General features: G+C 40.3%; 1 protein-coding gene across 4 annotated transcripts in view; it reads right to left on the bottom strand.

Moving 5' to 3' along the window:
* Window positions 1–9,120, bottom strand: part of LOC113122027 (basic helix-loop-helix transcription factor scleraxis-like) — a 28,939-nt gene extending 19,819 nt beyond the window's left edge. For 2 of the 4 annotated variants that reach the window (XR_003294820.1, XM_026292928.1), the window contains exons 1-2: window positions 7,440–9,120; window positions 6,893–7,109 (exon numbers count right to left, since the gene is read on the bottom strand). Coding sequence is in view for 2 of the 4 variants with exons in the window: in XM_026292928.1 (XP_026148713.1) it covers window positions 6,893–7,109; window positions 7,440–7,840 (618 nt within the window). In the remaining 2 variants the exon portion in view is untranslated. Of the gene's footprint in view, window positions 1–6,844; window positions 7,110–7,439 lie in introns of all 4 variants that reach the window. The other 2 variants (XR_003294819.1, XM_026292927.1) reach the window with 1 other exon arrangement.
* Window positions 9,121–20,845: the final 11,725 nt, after the last annotated feature.

Raw genomic sequence — 20,845 nt, forward strand, 5'->3', positions numbered from 1 at the left:
TTTCCTTCTCCAAACACCCACCTCCACACACACATGCACGCACACACAGATCTCCCAGGGGGGCGATTTGTCCAACACTAATACGATTACCTGATGATGTTTACTTTAGATACGATATGATGATATTACCACACTGGAACAATATTATTGCTTTAACAAGGTGCAAGCAGCCTATCTTTACTTTAACGTGAAGATAGTAAAGAGTCTTTTCACAGCATCTCATCAGCTCCACAAATTCGGACCCTAATATCATACAGCTTCACATCCAGGGCTCAGTCTGTGTTGTTCCTTTACCTATAACTCTGGGTTTTCCATGCGCTCCCTCTCTTCTCTTCCTGTGTTGAGCCGCTCTGTCAAATACAAACATCTAATTTAGTCCTGGCTGCATGGGGAGAGGAATGACTGGTTGGAAAAAATAATTTCACTTGGGCACCGGCCCGACAATCATATAAGACGTTTGGTATTCAAAAATGAAATGAAAACTGCTAATATCCCTTTGGTTTATCAAGTGAAAATATGCGAATATGCGTCAAAGCCTCGAGCAGCTAATAGAAGTTGTAATTACCCTCATGAATGATCCTCGATTACAAGATCACCACATTAAAATGGTGCAATGCATAACACATAAGACAGTTACATTAAGCTAACTAACACACCATATAAGCCACAGCCTACCATTATGTGGCTTGGATACATCAGACATGTACTTGATGTTCACTTCGGTTTGCTAATAAGCGTCCTGATGTTCAGAAAAAAACCCCCAAAAAACATTTGATTCATCTTAGTCTGTCTAATCAGACGTAGTTCACACCAGGGGACCACACATGGATTTAATTATTCCCATATATATATATATATAAAATCTGCTCTATGTCTCCAGAACAAGCCCAACTTCATTATCAGCAGTCTCTGGTAAATTAATTCTGCTACATACATATATACATCATCAGTGCTAATGTGCACCGTGCAACAGCCAATATGTCATTAGCTCCAGTAGATACTGGGTAGTTAAAACCAACAATTTCTGCTTTTCTCTGTCTTGTAGCTGTCTTTTAGGTTTGCTCTTTGGCTGGCTCAACTTTCCATAGTTTTGTTTTAATTTGCTCTGTGAGCACCCCTCTCCCTACAGACCAAAGGACAACAGAATGATAGTTTTGCTAATAGATTTTGTTAGTTATCTGACCCGACTTCTTCTGTTGGTGTTAAATTAGGCTTTAACTGCTTCCATCTGTGCTGACAATATACAGACAGGTCTATGGATGAAGGCAGTCATACACAAAGCCAGCCTCACACACACACACACACACAAAATCATCTGAAAACTGCCTAGTTTATTCGCTACCTTCAAAGCATCTCAATAGCATAGTGTTAAATGAGAAGCAAACAGGTAATCCTCTTGCTCATGAGGCACAAAACATTAACTGCAAGTCAACACCCGCATTATCAGTAAATGAGGGTAATTTAGTCTTCATCTATGACCTTGAAACGTCTACTCCATGCACACTAGTGATGTAATACTTTTTTCCAGTGAAAATAGGCTAATATCCAAATGACTATAAAAACCACAGTCATTTACGTGCTCCTGCACATGTTGTATCCTTGCATTTAAACCCTCTTAAGGTGCACGGTTCATTAGATCTCTATAAAGAAGTAAAGTGTAGTCTCAGCACAGTCGAAAACCAACTGTCTAAACTGGAGGATAAATAGCTAAGTTGATTATCCTGCTGAGTCGTTTGCTATTTCTCTCTCTCGCTTTCTCTCCTTCTCCAGCTCGGTTTCCACAACTTCCTGCACACCATTAGTTTAGAAAGTGTTGAAAGCGCAGTCGTCATTCAAGGCTCCTTAACTGAGCAATCATATATGAGGTTTTTTTGGGTGTCTAGAAAGAAGTGAGGAACTGCTGTCTGGCTGGAAAGACTGGAATAAAATATTTCAGTTAAGAGTCTCTGAGTGTGCTGCGCTGGATCCATGGGTTTATTAGTATTTGTATTGTTGTGCATTTTTAAGAACATGTGCCAGCATGTGTGTGTGTGTGTGTGTGTGTGTGTATGTGTGTCATTTGTGTAGGTGTGAGTGTGTGTGTGTGTAAGGAGAGTGGGCGTTTCACAGAGAGTGGTTTCCAGGCTTCTTTAACATCACCATCAAAGCCCAGCGTCAATGTGTTTCTAATAGCAGCAGCTGAATTAAACACTGGCTGAACAGGCCTCAGCAGAGGATAAATCATTTACAGAACAATTAGCTCATTTGTTGCTCCGCTCTGCACTACCAATGACTTCCAGACATAGAGACTCTGCCAGTGTGTGTGTGTGTGTGTGTGTGTGTGAGAGAGTGTGACTGTACTGTGTATGTGTAAGGACATATAGAAAATTTCACTCCCATCCATCCATACAAACTCTGTCTTGCTGTCTTATACACATAAACACACACAGATCCATTCACCAAAAGCTGTCTTTAACATCCATTTGCTGTCACAGACACAACACACACACGAAGAGATAAGTCAGTTTCCAAATGCACACAGTTTTAGTGCCACTGTCTTTCCATCCGCCCTGCTTTCCAGCCACCCACAAAAATCATCACATATAAAAGTTTTACAGCAGCCCTGATGTAAATTAAAACTCTTTGTGATATTAGGAGCAGTAGAAATCATTTGTGTTTTCTGTTTTCATGAAATTTGCACATTTCTTTTTAATTTGTCAAAAATTCCACATAAATCAGATTCCGGAGTAAAATTGGGGTTGTGCCTTAAAATGCTTGTAAAGCCAACTAAAATTAACTGTCTCAAAGGGACAATGGTCTGTTTACAAAAACCACACTATAAGTGTCATAGTAGTTACATTTTTCCTAGATCTCTGCTTCTAAACAAATTAAGTCTCTTTTTAATTTGGCAAACATTGGAAAATGTTCAGCACTGTCAGATGAATTAGTATTTTCATTTATATTTATTGTATTGAATGAACCTCCTCTCTGCTGTGCACAGAAATAAGACACATTGGCCAAGGAAGCTGTAAAAATGCATGAAGCACCATAGCCTGAAGACAGCAAAGTAAAAAACAGATTATTACATCGCAAAACCTGTTTTTCCTTTGTACCAGAATCACAGAACTTAGTGTCATTCAGTAGCTTAGGAGTACTTCACCCACAGTACACAAACAAACACATCTTTAGGTACCACTGCAGGTAATGATCTTAAGATGGTAAAGATGTGCTAATTAAAAAAGCTGTAATTGGGCAATGCTCCTGCTGTATGACACCTGACAGTTGCACTGATCAGCAGAGAGGCCTAACACAGGATATATGCATCAATCAACCAGACAGCAGAGGGATTTAAGAGTCCCTTAGCTCACCTCAATCCTCCATCTCCTGCCCTGTACATTTCATTTACAGATGTAACTATCAGGAGTGTCCCCCCCTTATTTTTTTACTGCATATATCAAAGGCACCAGTACGTGAGGGCTCCTCCAGTTTGTCTATGCCAAACTTCTGGTGCTCCACCCCCAAACTGTTTTTTTTTTTGTCAAGATAACTTTACATGTGGAGGCTTGAAGAATAGCTTGATTTCTCATCAAAAGATGAGAGTAAGTAAAAAATGTCCTGTCAATTTCAGGAGGGAAATGGATGCTAACAGAAGTAAAGAATGCAATGAATCACAGGAACATACAGCACAGATGAGATGTTCATGGACCTTTCACAACCCTCTCAAAGATCTTCTAAGGATCAGAAGTGGAAAACTATATCTTAGGCATTTTAAGTATTCTCCCATAACAGAAGGTAATTAACTTTTAAATGGTTATCATACACCCTTGAATCTCCAAATCGTGTGCATGAAGTCACAGATCACACTATTCCACTTTGTCAAGTATTTGTTTAGTTCTCTGTGCAGTAGTCATTACTAACATAGACGATTCTTTTGAAATAGTTATACTATATATACACACATAATAAGAGGAAATGAGCGTATACTTTTCTCACTTTCACCCTCTCCTACATTGGAAATAAGTGTAATTGAAGCGACTGATCTAAGCAGACCTGACAGCTCTGATGAACCTCAATGACCATGAAAACATACAAAGAGTACTCAGGACACAAAGTCTCATTTTACCTTCACAATTGTTTCCTCTCTGTAATCACCAGCACTGACTGCCCTTTAGCTCACTTAAATGCACTGTGTAGCCACTTTTCCAGGGAAAATGAAATGCTCTCAGGTTCTGCCAATCAGAGTTAACCACTTAAATGCCAGGTGATTCCAGACTCCCTTGTTTTTTTTCCTTAAATGACTTTCAGGGCAATAATATCAATTTCGTTTGGCATCTGTACCCAAAGCTGAGATATTACCTATAATAGTAGCACAACTGCAGTGTGATTAAATTGCAGGTCATCTTGTACCATTTTTTGCTTTTATTAACTAGTTGTTATAAATTCTCAAGAAGTAGTTATCAAATTTAGGTGTGATGATATTTGTATTTTTCTTGCTATTAACACGTCAAATTATTAAAAAATTGTTGTCCAAAATTAAGAACACAACCATGAGCCACAGTACTGCACTGAGTGACACATTCCTTCAATAACATGAAGAATACTGTCCTGGTTGGTATAAATGCTAACAGGAGTATGTGTGTTAATTCACTCCAAAAAATAGTCCACAACAAACACACAATTTCCACCAGTAGTTTGGTAAATACTGGTGCCTAATAGCTTAAAGAATTTATTAACCTAGTTTCTAAATGAAAATATATGTTAATGAGCTATTTCTAAATAATTATGTGTTGTGTAGAATTTGTTAATGACTGTGGAGGGGGTTATTCTGGTGGATACATGTATGATAGGCCACATGTACACATCTTGTTAAAACACCTGTTCTTCTTTGTTTATAGTTGTTACAAGCTGAGAGATATCAATGGAGAGATAACTAAGAGACAGTGACATCTAGCTGGGTTCACTTCATCGGTGCATTGCAGTAAAAGCCCAGTCTTGTAACACAAGACTAGTGTATGTTTTATACAGCTAAAGTGAAAAAGAACAATTTTGCTGACACTGCATAACACAGACTTAGTCAAAGTGTCTGTGTTGAAGGGTTTTGATTTGAGAAAGTCTCAAATTTTCTACCCAGCATGCATTTACAGGTCAGTTGTGCATCTGACACAGCGAGTTGACAGCAGCAGATAGTATTACACATTTCCTACTGACAGCTGTGACCTCCACTAGGCTGATCGATATGCAGGGAGCAGTGAGGGAACAAGAGGAACTTGACAAACAAGCTTAGGAAGAAAAAAGTGAGGCAGAATGAGAAGTGTTTGACTTTATGGCAAAGAAGGAAGACAATAAGTAATGGAATGGCAATAAGGAATGGCAGACAAAAGGAGAGAGAAGTAGACAGGTTTCAGGCTAGTTATCTCCCAGTCGAGGTGTCTGGGATTAGACACTGTGGACTTCTAGGCTTTCACTCATAGGGGTTCAGAGGGGAGGCAGGAGGCAGAGAGAGACACACACTGCAGAGACTTAGGTTATCCCGCAGCTACAGGGTCTCTGGGTTTAGACACTGAAGAGGGTATTAGCTTTCACACACTGCCGGGGTAACGGGGGAGTCTGCCAGATGTCAGCTCCTTACCCATAAATCCTGCTAAATCGGCAGCGGCTATGGGTTAAAGGGGGAAAGCTGATTGGACGTCACCTCTCTATCATCTTTAGAGCTGGAGTCATATACATTTTGATTTCAATCAACTGATGTCAGCTCTTCAATCCCTCTTGTTTCTCATCATCACTATGCTTTTATGCTGAAAGCGTTCTTGATTATGTCTATTTCCTGTGCCGAATCAATCAAATGCAAGTTCTTTTTTCTGTATCTGTGTTAAGATGTAGACGGTATGATAGTGGAGGAAGAGTGGAAATAAGAAATCAGACTGTGGATTTATCAGTGTAGACAAGTTGTAAATAAATCTAGGTATATATAAAAACAAACAAATGAAAAAATGACCATGATACTAAAAAGCGGATTAAGTGGAAACATACCTGTAGTTCATCTTATGACATCTAGTTTTAGTGGAATAAACCTTTCTCTGTTTACCAATCTGTGTATCACAGGTCAGTCTTTTAGGACTTATGATTAAAACCCTCTTATTCAGGCTGACGTCAATACATTCTTAATATTATACACATGGGTTTGGATGAATTTCATGGGCTCTTAGTCATAAATCTTGCTCACTGCGTAACTACACTTGTAACTTTGAATTCATATTTTTAAAAAGAGTAAAGAAAAAACACCACAAACAGCATTTGTTTTATCTAGTGGCTGTGCATGTTCTGTCAGTTTTGATGAAAAATGCTGTATGCCTTTAGAACCACCTCTCTGGTCAGTCCTCTCTTGGCTCCTCTGACAAAAAAACAGCCTTGTTTTAGAAACGAGCGAGTTTTAGAAACCACCGTGAACCTTCAAGCCACCTGCCTGAGTTGAACTAACCCCCAACAGTACAATAATGCTCCGTCCTTCACCCTGAAAGAGAACTTTAAAAGGTTTTGCTTTTAAAAATCCCTCAGGGCCAATTAGGTTTACAGGCCCAGTCACTGATCTCAGTTCAGCTTTAAATACCAAACTGACCCAAAACCACTGCACAGTTTCCCAAAAGTAGCTTCAGTCATTAATCTAGGTTAGGGTTATTTTCTCTTTTGTAACTTTGAAAAAATGTTGTTCTCTTTATAACACCTAAAATATAACCAAAGAACAATATTTATAGCAATTGTTTAGCTGAAAGAAATAAAAGCTGTGATTATTCATTGTGCAAACGTTCTACCATTTTTAGTGCCATTTTAAAAGAGTGTGTTAATAACAAGTGTTTTTATTTTTTACCTTTTCACGTCACTTCACTTTTCTACCGACTGACAACTGCCTGCTCACCATTTTCCTCTGATTGCTGAGGCAGAAAGTACAGATGTGCTTGGGCTGAGTTGACTGCTCAGATCCTCGGCTGGGGGAGGAGTTAACGTGGAAAAATGGTGGTGAGGGAGCGTGGCACGGCTGACCGTCATGAAGCCCCTCACCAAGAAGCAAGACGTTTCCCAGATGACTGATGTAGCTGCTGGCCAAACGTAGCGTCTCGATCTTTGACAGCTTCCTAATCATTAAATCAGAAGATTTATACTATTAGTTAAAAAAAAGTGCAATTTGAAAAAAAAACTGAGCACACATCTGGCACTGCTGCACTCTAACTCTGACTTGACACATCTATTATGGGTATGATCAAATCCTAATTAATTGCAGTGATGCTGCCATAAGAATACAAGCCTGTTCCAAGTAATAATTTGCTAATGAAGGTGCATGTTATCAAGAGCTACATCAGGGATTACTCATCATATGTTTTGGTTTCCAGATGGAGGTTATTTCATCACTTAGTTGTGCATCAGGCCAAATGTCATGACAGAGTTTGACTCATGCTGCTCTGTACCTGTCTGCAGGCTCAGTGGGGATGAGTGTGCGAAGTGCTGTGAATGCTGTGTTGACAGAATTAGTGCGATCCCTCTCCCGTGCATTGGCTGCAGTCCTCTGGCGAACCTCCACATTGGGAGATGAGCCGGTGGGGACAAGCCTTGCTGCCATGCTCCCTACACCTACCACACCGCCACCTCCTCCGCCGCACAGCTTCCTCTTCCTGTTCACCTTGATGTGAAAGGCAGACGGGGATGAGGAAGACAGGCGGAAGGAAGTGGAGTTGGAGGAGTTGGTGGTATGCTCCTCAGAGCCTGACCCCTCACTGCCATTCTCGTCATCATCTTCAGATAGGAGTGCGATGTCGCCGTACAAGAAGCGGCCTGCAGGGGGCGCTGTGCGCAGCATGGCAAATGTCATCTTCACAGCAACAACAGATTGACAGCTACTGGGCAATCCTCGTGAGACTTCCACTTGTTGAGGTTTAACTTTAGACGTTTGTAACTGAGTTTGTAACTGAAACAGTTTCTGTTGATGCTGCAGACTAAAGGCTTCCAACGATCAAAAAGTTACTTTACTCCAACTGCTCTTCTGTGTACAATTTGTTGAGCTAGTTGAGTTAAATGCAGCCTTTATGATGTGGACTTAGGTTTGGTTTTAAAGATTTTCTTGCAGCCAGCAGTCAAGAGTGACTGGACGTCAGAGCTGCTGTGTCACAGGGTGATGCAGGTTCAAGGTGCCTCTTGTTTTTTTCTCTCTTGGGTTATAAAAAATAATGGAAAAAAAAAAAAAAACAAAAACACTTCACATCCCAAAAGTCAGCTCGTGTTTGAGTTAATCCTTTAGAAGAAAAAAAAAGATTATAATGGCATGTTGAAGTCAAGTGGTTATTTGTCCTTTTTCTTCCCTGAACCACTTTCTTGGTCCTGTGTTTCTATATTTGCCTGTTTCAATTCCAGTTGCAAAAATGACTCGGTCTGTGGCAGCAGTTTGACTCTCTCTTGCTCTATATTGGTCTCGTCCTTCTCCCTCTCTGCCTCTTTGCTCCACGTGTGCGTGCTGTCTGAGTGTTTCCGTCTGCCTCCGGTCTTATAGCCGGTGGGAGGGTTAGAGGACTCCTCTGCTCCTCCCTCTGAGTGTTGAGGGTCCCTCAGCTGCTGTCTAGAAGCAGACCAGAGAGACCGGAGGCAAGAGGCAAACCATCAGCAGGAGTTTGTTTTGGCTGCACAATGGTGTTTCAAGGCAAATCCACCCTAAAACAGAACCTGCATCATTTTCATCATTTGCTAGGCTGGTCTGGTGACCATAGAGGACATGTATCCTTGGAAACACACAATCCTATTGGCATGAACACTTATTGGCGTTTTTGGATGGGTACATAAAAATGGAAATGAAACAGAAATAAACTGCTGTCATCTGTCAGGAGTAATAAAGCCATGATCTTGGACAGTGCAATAAAAATATACACTTACTCAGTGTATATTTTTTTAAATATACACTTACTCAGTGTATATTTTTTGGATTGTTTTTTTAATTATATGACCTCTGTGAACTCCCTAGATATTTACCTCTATGGAAGGCCAGTTCTTCACATGATGAAGAATGGGAACAAATGATTCAATTTAATGTGCTAATATTCTGATTTATCAGATTTTATCAGGTTTTGCTGGATCAGAAAACAGAAGTTTCCATTCTTCCTGTTTCTTTTTCTAGATTTACTTAAGACCAGACTATGATTTGCAAGCTCTCATGTTTTCTTCACCTTCTTTCTTGACAGCATGAAGCTGAGAAGCTTGAGTGGTGAAGTAAGAGTTGCCTTTCTCCCTGCGTCTCTTCTTTCCTCAGCCCCCTCTGTGCTGTGCTTGTCCCAGGACAGCAGGCTGGGAGGCGGGCGGCTGCAGTGCTGGTAGCTGACAGTTCAGGCCAGAAGCTGGTAACTGGGTTTATTCAGCAGTGATTGGAACCTTTTATCTGAACAAGCTGTGACGCTGGGCTGCCTGCAAGTAGTTTGGCTTCAAGCAACTTTGATTTTTAGGATGGAGTGTTTTGGTGACAAAGGGGAGGCTCAGGGGTTTGTAGCAGAGGAACTGCTACTTTACTCACTTACACTCCCTTAAACAATCTGTCTTCCTCGGAAAGAGAGGAAAAAATGAGAAGAGACAGCAAAGGGAGCAAAGACAGAGGAGGGAAGAAAGACAAGAGTGGGAGAAAACTAATGAGAGACAGAACTGAATAAAAAAGCTCTATCAATGTGTGGCAAGAGACAGTTTGGAAAATCAAGCTCTTCTTCAAATTTTACTGAAAGCACTATACAGCCTTCATCAAATTCTAATCTGCTTTTCCGATTTAAGGTTTTGGGGATTTTATTAGCCATGATTGTGCAACTTAACTCTTATTTCCAGGGAACTGAATGACCTTAAATTGTGCTTCCTGCTTTAAATGTACAGTGGTTTAATATTGACAACATATGTAAAACTCAGCTATGAAGTCTACAATCCTCAGTAGTGCATTATTACCCAACTGCCATTGCTGGTATGAATCTTTTGTGTAGATTGGCAACTGTAAGCTGCTGCTGAAAACTAATAGCACAATGAATAATCTGTCAGAGTTACGGTTAGTATTTTTTCTTCTTCTGTCTATATTTCTATCTACCTCCCCTCCGTATCCACCTCAACCCCTCAATCACACGGATTCTGTTTGTGCTGTGCTACTGACTGTATGAGCTGAGGCCAGTGTTGGGTGCAGTGGTTGATTCCAGCATGTGTAGGAAGTGTTTGGAGCAGCAAGGACAGAGGACACAGGATGGGTGGGTTATTGGTGGGTTCAAACAGGATGGGTAAAATATGACCCTTCTTGGTTCATAGAGAAACTCAGTTGATCCCCACTACAGGTGCATTCAGACAATGCAACATTCTTGCTGTTGCTGTACTAATGCTTTTACAGATCATCAAGCTGATGTCAGTTCTGGACACACAACAAAAAGGGGCCACAACTATGTTTTTGAAGTAAAAAGAATCAATACTCTCAAACAAATGTTGAAGAGTAAAAATTACAACATTATCCTCTGACACGAAGTGGACTAAAAGTAAAAATTAGAATAAAATGGAAATACTGAAATAAAGCACCTCAAAATTGTATTTCAGTCTTAGGTAATTATTTCCTTTTCACTCTAGCACTACACCACTTGTCGATATCCAGGCTAGACACAGGATGTCACAATAAAATTCTTTAAAAAAGAAATTTCTAAAATAAATGAATCCAAACATAACATGAACCTGTAGGAACTAAGAATACACTGCATGCTAAAGGTTTAAGCCCTTTACTCCTCTCCTGCAATTTTCATCGAACACATCTGGTTACTAAATTTCAAATGTATTTGAAAACAGTTGACTGGCTGTTAACGCTAAAGATCTAAGAGGCAGATTGGATCTACATTAGAATACGTCACTTATCAATGTGCCCTACCTTCATGCAACCACCGCCCCGGGGCCTTTACTGTAGACCACTGTGACACACCTGGGCCTCTTCTCAGTGAGTCACTTTTTGCTGCTATATTTAAGCAAGTGGACACAGTGAAAACAAACTTTGTCTTTCAAGAGTCAACAGTACAACGCAATCTGGCAGCTTGGTGCTCATGGTAAACAGAGATTTGGTTCTGTCTCTCTTCTAAAGCTGCCTCTGAGTATAATACTGTGAATGATGAATTCATTATCCTAATCAAATTTTTCACTGCCCTATATTTTAATTAGCAAACAATAAATACCATTCAGGGTGTTGTAGTGATTATAACTCGAAGCAACAGACTGGTTCAAAACAATGTGACAGAATTGTTATGTGTGCTACATCTTGTTTAGGCAGGCTAACCTATTTAATATATGATCTAAATATATATTTTCACCCAAATGTCTTGATTGACTGTCAGACTGTGTTTAGTCTGTTTCTTTTTGACTGCCCACCAACCATGGAATTTCCAAAGCAGCTTCACTGTGGTCCGTTATTACATGCATTAGCATGATCTTCCAATGATTTGCATCTCCCAGGAGCATGTGGCTGGTCTAACACAGTATCCATTTCTCTCTGAATCACTGCCCGCAGGCCAGAAAACATTTCACTGGGTATAATGTAGACTTCATGTCTTTTCATAATCGTTCATCGCACAATCGGCTACATTTACCAGGAACAATGTTGTACAAAAAAGGAAATAGCTACAGCACACTAATGATGACATTTACATAAAACTATACAAAATGTTGACCTAAGCACACAACACAGACTCTGTATTTTATATAATCAACATCGAATGTGCCCAAAAAAGAGGACTGATTGACAGGTTGTATGAGGACTAATATACATATGTTGATGATTTGGATGTGACCTGAATATCTGTTCCCAAGGTTGCATTAGAAAACATTTTCCATTGCTCATGTGATTACAAGTGATTTCCTAGGGTTCTCTGCTTTCCTATATACGAACCTCTGCAATACAAAACCTATAAGTAAGTTTTAAAATAAAAGAAAAAAACTGAATCTTTGATTTTGAGTGTGCAGCTTTACTAATCAAGGTGGTGGGTATTCCCACAATGTTCACTAGCTCGTCACTCACTCTCTGTAAGTCATTTGTTACTGGACAGGCAGCACGCAGTGTTTTTTTGTTGTTTTTTTTTTTTAGGGCTTTTACACAGAAAACAGGTGCCAGTAAAACAATGCGAGTAAATACGTAAAGCTGCTGTAGTAGGAAAAACAAAACAATGGGTCTCGTGTAAAGACCCACTCTAACTAGAACAATTTCAATGCAAATTAGAGCTGACTCATAGTCTCTACAGGTCACTGTCCTCTGCTGAACCTGACCCCATAACATCAGTATATCTCTGTGTCACGTCCAACTCGACTGCCTGCCATAGTGAGATATTAGTCGTGGGGCATTTTCATCATTTAACTTCATGTACAACTATTTCCTCCTTAGCTCTCTCTTCCCACTTTGGGATTGAGTTTCTTGTTTTCACACCAGTAATTGCACAGTTCCAGAGAATAATAATCACATATGTGAATTTTAAAATTGAGTGGTGTTCTCCTTTAAAGACACAGCAGCAGCAGCAGCAGCAGCAGCAGCAGCAGCAGCACAGTAGTTGAAGACCATCTGATAGTCATTACCCCTCCCCGCTCCTCCCCTCTGCCTTCTCCTCCTCTTCTCTCGCTCGATACTCTTCTCTCAGCTCAGACGTATTATTCATTAGTTTGATGAAAAACACCCACCAACTTGGTCGGGTCCAACCTGGCTCACACACTAACACAAAGACACATCCACACTCACACATGCACACCCCCACAGTCCCAACCCAGCTGAACTGCTCTGGCGCGGGTCAGGGACCTGTCAAAACTCGGAAGCAGGTCTGGATCCGATATGGTACCACAGAGCAGGCGTATAGGGGGGAGAGAGACTCCAAGGAACAGAGCTATTTATCAGAGTCCTTGGCGTCACTTTTAGCGATAGAAGAGAAGGAGAGGAAAAGAGTTTGTGAACTTGTTATGGTGCCAGTGAGCAGACATTTGGACAAGGGTGCTGAAATTAATTGTCTACTTTCCATGGTAATGAACACAGAAAAGAGAGCAGGAAGAAGACAAGGAAAAGGAAGAAAAGAAGGAGGGATGGTGACCAGTAGGAGGGGAAAGAGGACGGTGTAGCAGCTGTGGGAGAGAGGAAGAAAAGTAGGATGGAAAGGAAGGAAATGAAGGAGAGGGGGGAGAAGACGAAGGGGAGAGAGATTTGGCGGCGGCCTGCCAGCGCTCCAGACTATACGGTGTATCGCATGGGGAAAATGGTCGGAAGTGTTCGCTCCCCAACTTTGCACCCCCACCACCACCAATTTTAGGATCATTCAGCCTCAGCTCCAGCCACACTCTACTGTGTTTCCCAAGAGAGCCAGACTCTACAGCTGGCCTTATTAAACCGAGAGAGGCAGAGAGACAGAAAAAAGAAAGAAGGAAAGAGAGGTCACACAACTGGAAGACATCAGCTGAAACTGTGCTTGCTCCCTTAGTTTTTCCATTCATATCCCGTTTTATGATGGAGTTTCTCACAAACACGCTCGTGGTGCACTGGGTTCAGACACATAGTAAAAAGCCATTGTTTGGTTCGACATCCCTCAGAACGCTGTTAAACAATGAAACAAATGCTGGGAAATTAAAATCTGTGTGACTTTTATCTCGTTGGTCTGAGTGTGTCTGAAGGCTGTCGTCATACATCTGGGCCCTGCTGCATGAGGGTGTCTCTTCTACTTTACTTTGTTTGAATCTCACAGTATTTGTGAACACAATGGGGCAATAAAAGACAATTTGAAGGATGGAAGTCTGTTTCTAATCTGAAATCTGATTATCTGATGTTGTAATTTTCTTCTTTTCTATTGCAGCTTGTTTGAGTTGTCGTTTAACCTTGAAGGTTGTTCTTTTTTTGTCACAGATGCTCTCTGTTTTAGGATAACAATTACACACATTCACACCAACAGTGATTATTTCCACAAAGAGCTACTGGCCACTAATCTAATCCACTGAGGACATCTCACCTCCAGTGCACACACAGTCAGGAGAGGGTTACTCACTCGGTTATCTGGACATTCAAATTGGCAGCACACTTAAAGCTAACACAAACCTAATATGGGTGATTAACAAAAGCAAAAAAGTTAAAGTAGCTCAAATTAAAGCATAAAAAAATGAAGACACCATTCACTCTTCTGCAGCCAACCAGACCCTGAACAACACTTAAATCTCCTCTCATGATTATTAGGCCTCTGCTTCCTGCTGAATGAATCCTGGTCACAAAGATACAGCGATCGATTGGTGCCAGTTTGGAAACATCGTCTGCGAGATGTTTACTTGGTTGCGGTTATGTACAACTTTGAAAGCTCTTAACATGAAACATATCCTCAAGGGAAACTGTTAAAGGTTTTGTTACAACTGAATCGGTTTAATACCGACAGCTGCAGCTGCTCTACGCTCGATTCATGAAAAGGAGTAACTAATATAATATGAGCTGCGATTACTTAGCTCAAAAAAAGACTTCTCCAATCCGAGCATATCCAGCCTCCTTTTTACTTGCTCTGAGTTACTGATGACATAAAAGCAGCTCCCCAGTCTCTGCAGTTAAAGTCTGCGGCCAGTAGCTCTACTTCTCCTGCAAGAGCGGCAGGGAACAGGTAGTAGCGTACTAAAAAAGAAATCAGCTGTGATGTCATCGCCACTAATGAGGTGGCAGGAACGATTTGACCAACTGAGTCACTCACAGCCTCACCTCTCTCTGTATTTTTAACTTGAACTCTCCCAATCGCTTTTTCTTCTTCCCCTCCTCTGCCACCATCTCGGCCTACCACTCGTGCTTTTTTCCTGGGCTATGTAACATATGAGCTTAGTCAGGCCATCATGCTAGTTGCCATTTCCAGAACCACACTTCAATCCAGTTGGAGCTCACTGGGACAAATACAAAACTAAAGAAAGATACTGGGTAACAAAAGGTTCTTGTGAAACGGACAGCTTCTGTTAACTGGTCTGTCGTGATAAACACGTATCAGCGGAAAGGTAACGATAAAGAAAAGCTTTTACTCTGTGGTTTTCCAAATTCTAAAGGCCTCCGGTTGGCTCCACTATGTTCCATGGTGTAATGACTGGCTGCCTCAGATGCCAGGGAGATCACATCACTGAGAAAGAGAGAAACAAAGAGTGGAGAGTGTGACAGAAGGAAACATGGGGTTAGGGGGTAGTAAGGAGCCTTCTGACAGAAACCAAGTCTGATCAAGCCAGAGAACTAAGAGTAATTCCTGCAGTTGGCATTACAGACAATCATCAGTAAAAGTAGTAGAAAAATTTCAATATCATACAGAAAAAAATAAGGACAGGAATTTAGGGAGACAGAGGGAAAATGTGAAGGTGTACGAGTTTCTGAGCTGTAGGCAAGATTTTAATGTGAAAATTTACCTGTTTGCTTTTGGAAAAAAAAACGAAACATAAAATATAACCGTTTCACTGAGGTAACATAACTAATGTTACCTTTCTTTGGTATTATTTCACTATCTTCAACTGCTGTGCACACCACCACTCAAACCTGTGGACATGCAAAGATCATACCTGTAGGTGACACAGATTACATTACTGTCATCTCCGCTGGCATTTGAGTGACAGCAGAGCATGACTCTCACTTTTATGATTTAGGTATTTTTGACATTGTTCAAAAACTAAAATGCCAATTGAATAAATCTGAAATAAATACTTTTATGCAGTCAGTTCTCTAGCCAAAGAAGTGTCATACTGTAGCTTAAAGCAAAAATCAAACAGTGTGCAAAATACAGCTATTTGGTTTCTTCCTGAAAGTTAGAAAAATCCATGTATGGTAAATTTGAAGACACAATCTGAACCTCTAAGCTTAGCTCAGTATAACGACCGGAAACAGTAAAATAGTCTGGCTCAGTCCAGAGGTAACAGGATCCACATACCAGCACTTCTAAAGCTCACAAATTAAAATAACTTGTTTGTTTAATCTGTACAAAAACCAATGTGTGAGAATTGTGTGCCAGACTAGTTCTTTGCCTGGAGCAGTAAATAAATTTAAAACTAGAAGTAAGAGTGGTATCAATCTCCAAATTTACCCCTTGGCAAGAAAACAAGAGAAAAAATATTTCCCAAAATGTTCAACTATTGCTTTTAACCAGGATTCCAGTCATAAAGGGCCACTTATCCCTTCCCTACAGTGCTGATTACCTCGACCAGGTATGTTCAGCCAATCAGAAGCTGAAGGGCAGGGCTAGTTGGAAAACAAGCAGGACAGTGACCCCTGGGGACTGGAGTACCCCACACCTGCTCTAAACCCCCTAGTTCTCACAAACAGATTTCCAGCACATTCATTTTCAGACTTCTATTCAGATGGCCAGATTTTTCCAAGGTTTTACTTTGGAAACGATGTTGAAAGTGGAGGCGTAATATAAGCAAATATTTAAGTGCAAAAGCCTTTTTATTGTCAGGTCAAGTACAAACATTTTGTACTTCATACTGCATTTTATGACACTACTACTGTGGCGAAGCAGTGAGGCAACTTTCACAGAGCAGACCTTGTACAGTGAAAAATAATCCATCTCTAAAAAATGACTAGGCAGCAAGGGGTTAAAGAGAAGAGACGGGTGCTCCTGCTGAGCTCATACTGCACAGATTTCTTATGCACTATGAGTTGCTGGCAGTGTGAGCGTAAAGGTCAGTGGTATGTTGGGAAAGGAAGAAGTGAGAAGAGTTCATTTGATGAACTTGTTAAAGGAGGCAGAGGGTTGACGTGATAGATACGTGAAGTCAAACCTTTGTGTTAAGTGTGTGTTTGATGTTACAGTCTTGTAAAGCAGCAGCTGGAGAGGGGCAGTCCCCTGAGAACCACTGCAGCCAGCTAGTAAACCACACACACACACACACACACACACACACACGCAGTCTTTAATAAAGCTATTGCTCGGGAAACAGACCAGACCCAGCCAACGTGAGGCTCTTTTAAGGCGAGAGTGACACGGTCACACTCACATTCATATAGATTCACATTGTCTCAGCCAAAGAAAATGATCAGTCATTACAGAAGAGCCTCATTAGTCTGACTTTTAACCTTACACACCAAACTTTTAACTGTGCAGAAAAAATAAAGAAAAGAAGAAAATATGGTCTTTTGTGAAAGTTTCCTTAGGGATGTGTGCAATTATAAGTACTTTTGTCTGAATATAATTCTACTGTAAATCTGTAAATGTACTGTAAAACTGCCTCGCCCAGATGTTAAGATAGTTAAAAAATTCACAGTGAGTGCTATGAAGTAAGTAGCTCAGTGAAACTCATTAGAAAAGCACATGGAGGACCCTGTGAAACACTAGCCTCAGGTACATTTGTTACATGGATACTGGTTACAGTGATTTCTAAGTGTAATTTTTTGGTTTCTGTCTATGTACCAAGGTTATTAGTGGAACTGGAACAAGTAAATATACTGATAGAAAATATGCTTTAATTAAAACAAAGCTTTTTTCCAGCTTTTGTCCACTTAAGAAAATAGAAGACAGGTGCAACGGTTTAAGCAACAAGTTTTTTTTTTGTTTGTTTGTTTATGGCAAGTTGACAAACAGTTACAGACAACATTTTGAATTAGTCTACACCATAAGAATGTCCATATTTCAAGAAACCACTGTTATTTGCACATTCACATGTCATCAAATATCCTTTTTTCCCCTTGATTTTAGAAATTATATTGGATGACATCATGCTGCAGCTGACTGGGAGCAAACACTCCTATTTTAGAGCTGTGGACTGTTTCCAGGGAGATGATATAATACAGTCCAGATGCGTCCCTCCAAGAATTGTCTCATTATCACACACGCCGCAGCTACTCGACCACTGTGTCCATCAGTAAGTGTGTATTTGCGTGTGTGCATGTAGGTTGTCTGTGTGTGTGTGCTTCTGTGACCATTTAAACTCAACTTGCAGTCAATTACCAGAAAATGACTTGTGTGGACCGTTTTCCCTCCAGAGAAACTAATTATAGAGTTTGGGTTAAGGTTAGAATTGGGTTGGAATTGCAGGAAAGTCCTGAACTGAGCTTGGTCTATGTGGATATCATGAAAACAGGGGCGTATCTGATTGCTCCGTCTCTGCACCACCCCAAGGTTTCAAGGCTTTATTTAGGTCTTTTTTAAAAAGTTTATTGTTTTCAGTCACTACAGTAATCCCTTTTACAGTACGAAGAGCTAAGTCAATGTATTTTCTTCCAAATATTTTTTGGTCAATAGTGGAATGTCAGTGGGAGACAACTTCATGCTTATTAGTATTTATCTTGATATTTCATCTCGTGGAAATGATAATGTGGTTTAAAGCCTGAAATGTACAGTATTGCTTAGAATCAAAACTTGACATCAAATAAAATCCAGCAGAATAGTTTCTGAAGCATTTTCTGGGTGTTTACAGCCACTTAAGTCCAAATGAAGAATGTAAATTGATGAAAAGGCATCTGGTAAAAAAAAAAAAAAGCCTGTTTTTCAACCACATTGATCATAACATTTTACCCACCATCTTTCTTTTAATGAAGTGCTAATGCTGAAAACGTTTTCATCACAATAAGTTTCAACAACAGGTCTACAACTCAGGAAGACATGACTAAACTTGGTTTGTGTTTACATTTGACTGCAGTGCAAAGGTGCATCCTATGACTCTTCTAGACTTTCCTCAATGATAAATGATGCTCAGCCAAATGGCAACACATGGCAACACATTCATAACCAAAACCTCTAAAACGTGAGAGTATTTCACTAAAAGTGTGAGCCCCGTCTCTGTAAGGTAGTTAACTAGGTGGCTAATGTAAATCTTAACAATGAGCTATAATTTTCTGCTATGAAATACATTTTCTTATGCTCAGTAAATTGTTAATGGTGTTGAACATGCAGTGTAATAAATAATAAACTATTATTCACAATGATCCTTTCCACATTTCATATGTGCCTGAACTTTACAATCTTACACTGAGATGTGAGTGCACAGGTGTAAAAGACACCAGAGAATGTAATACTTACATATTTATAATACTTTAAATTGCAAAAACCTGACAACTTGAACAATTTGCACATTTCTACAACAACCTAAAGCAACCTAGCAGCAGGTATTGATTATTTTTGGAGTCCAGTATTCTATCGAATATTTCTGTGATTACTCGAGTAATCGGATAAAATAGACTCTTGCATTTTTAAACAATTACATTATTGCCTAATACATGACAGAAACGACAGGTTACCTTGAAATGACGTTACCTTGTGTCGGCTCTGCTGGGTGAACAGTTGTCCTGTCGAGTCTACTTCCTGTCCAGATGTCGAGGCTTTGACGAAGTGCTGTTGTGGTTCACTAGTTCTACTTTACAAACATTGCACCGTGTTGTTATTTTATTTAAGTTTGAAATGATCACAAACTTTGGACATGTTCTGCCTTTTACGGCCGATTTCGCTCTCTGCCATAGCACCAACTTTGAAATGCGTTGTGCGACAGTGATTACGGTCCGTGTAGAACAATGAGCAGGTCCGAACCCAAGTAATAGAAAATAAACAAATCATCGAGGCAAAGAATTTGCTTCGAGCATTTTTTGTAATTGAAATCCTTGATTTCCTCGAGGATTCGCTCTAAATCAAACAGACAAAAGCTGAACCCAGAAACCAATTTATAAACCAAGAAATGTGCAGTAACTTACCTTCGCTGTGGTTGGCGTGTATGAATCTGAATCCTAATAAAGGTTTATAGTCTCCTCCACAGGCTCCTCTGGTCTTCAGCCACAGCAGCAGCGCCTGTACCAAACTATTCAAAACAAACAAACACCTGAAGCCTTTAACTTCTGTCACTTACGATACAGCTCAAACATCACATTAAACGACTGAAATGAGTGTGTTTCCATGTTTAGCTCCGTGTGGTTCCGCACACAGAGGAGATTAGTAGCTTACAACAAAACAAACTGGCCGATACCATTGAATGACACCTGACTAACCAATAAAAAAGCAAACAAGTAACAGTGATACATTAAAGGACTATTGTTACCGTAGGATATTTTATTAATCTCCAGCCATCTTCTTCCGTTTATCCGGGTCGCGGGGGCATTGGTCTAAACAGAGACACCCAGACTTCCTTTTCCCTGGTCACTTCCTCCAGCTCTTCCGGGAGGACACCGAGGCGTTCACAGACCAGCCGAGAGACATAGTCCCTCCAACTGGTCCTGGGTCCGTCTGTCAGTCAGCTCATCCTTCCCTCACTCATGAAAACTCCTGCACCTGAGAACAAAAACAATTATTTTAGACCAGTAAAGCTAATATCACCATCCACAGGCCATTCTGATATAATGAATGTTTGCTAAACACTATGAACAATATAAAACAGTCTACTGCAAAATAAAAGAAGCAATATAATAAGTGTAAAGTTACCAGTGTTCTACAAACAATGTCTTACACCATTTGGGTTTGATATTTGCCTCATGTTACATCATCACTTTAAACTTCTATATAATATATTATGTTAACAACATCATACTTAACCTGGATCTCCTGTACAAAGTGCAGATGTAAAAAGTGAAGTGAAGAGGAATAAGAAGAGGAGAAGGAGGTAAGAGAGGGAGCGTTTCAGACAGTAGCCCAGACCTGACAGGTTCCTTCATATCCATCTTCATCTAGTCCCATACAGGGACCCTGCACATGGTAAAATCATCACAGGCACACCAAATACATACACACACACACACACGCACACACGCACACACACACACACACACACACACACACACACACAGACGCCCACAGGCTGTCTCTCTTGTACATGTACAGAAGACATGCATGTTCTCTCTCCGACTCCTCAAGGAAATGGTTTTTACTCATATCTGAAAATAGAAAAAATACTGAGA

This window comes from Mastacembelus armatus, chromosome 16 (genome assembly GCF_900324485.2).
Source record: "Mastacembelus armatus chromosome 16, fMasArm1.2, whole genome shotgun sequence".
NCBI lineage: Eukaryota > Metazoa > Chordata > Actinopteri > Synbranchiformes > Mastacembelidae > Mastacembelus > Mastacembelus armatus.